At 42.3% G+C, this 392-nt stretch overlaps 1 protein-coding gene across 1 annotated transcript; it reads right to left on the bottom strand.

Moving 5' to 3' along the window:
- Positions 1-182, bottom strand: HELRODRAFT_92982 (hypothetical protein; the record flags this gene model as incomplete). Its single annotated transcript, XM_009016581.1, has 1 exon — positions 1-182. A coding segment is annotated over one exon (182 nt), but the record flags the coding sequence as incomplete, so codon positions are not given.
- Positions 183-392: the final 210 nt, after the last annotated feature.

Below are 392 nucleotides of genomic sequence, written 5' to 3'. Positions count from 1 at the left end.
TTACAGAGGTATCCGCTTCCGGATGTATGAAAAAGTTTATGGGATTCGAAGGAGAGGATGTCTTTGAATTGTCTGTCGCAGGATTGGCAAGCGAATGGATATTGGTTCGTGTGCTTGTAAAGGTAATGTCGCCTCAGATGAAATTTCTGTTCGAATTGCAATTCACAGTCGGAACATTTGAAAGTGTTTGAGTCCTTGTTACTGTTGCAGCTGCCGTTTTTTGACGTTTTGTTGTTTTTTGGAAATTTAGATTTACTACAAATTTCAATCGCTGCTGCTGTCGTCGTCGTCGTTGGTGGCAGCGCTGGTGAGGCTGGACTAGGTTGCGCTATTAATGGAGAATTGTTTGTTCTTTTTGATGTTTTCCTGTCAGCCTCGTTGTCGTTGTTATC

The sequence above is a fragment of the Helobdella robusta genome (assembly GCF_000326865.2).
Source record: "Helobdella robusta unplaced genomic scaffold HELROscaffold_1849, whole genome shotgun sequence".
Lineage (NCBI taxonomy): Eukaryota > Metazoa > Annelida > Clitellata > Rhynchobdellida > Glossiphoniidae > Helobdella > Helobdella robusta.
This window is presented reverse-complemented; position numbering and strand designations above follow the sequence as displayed.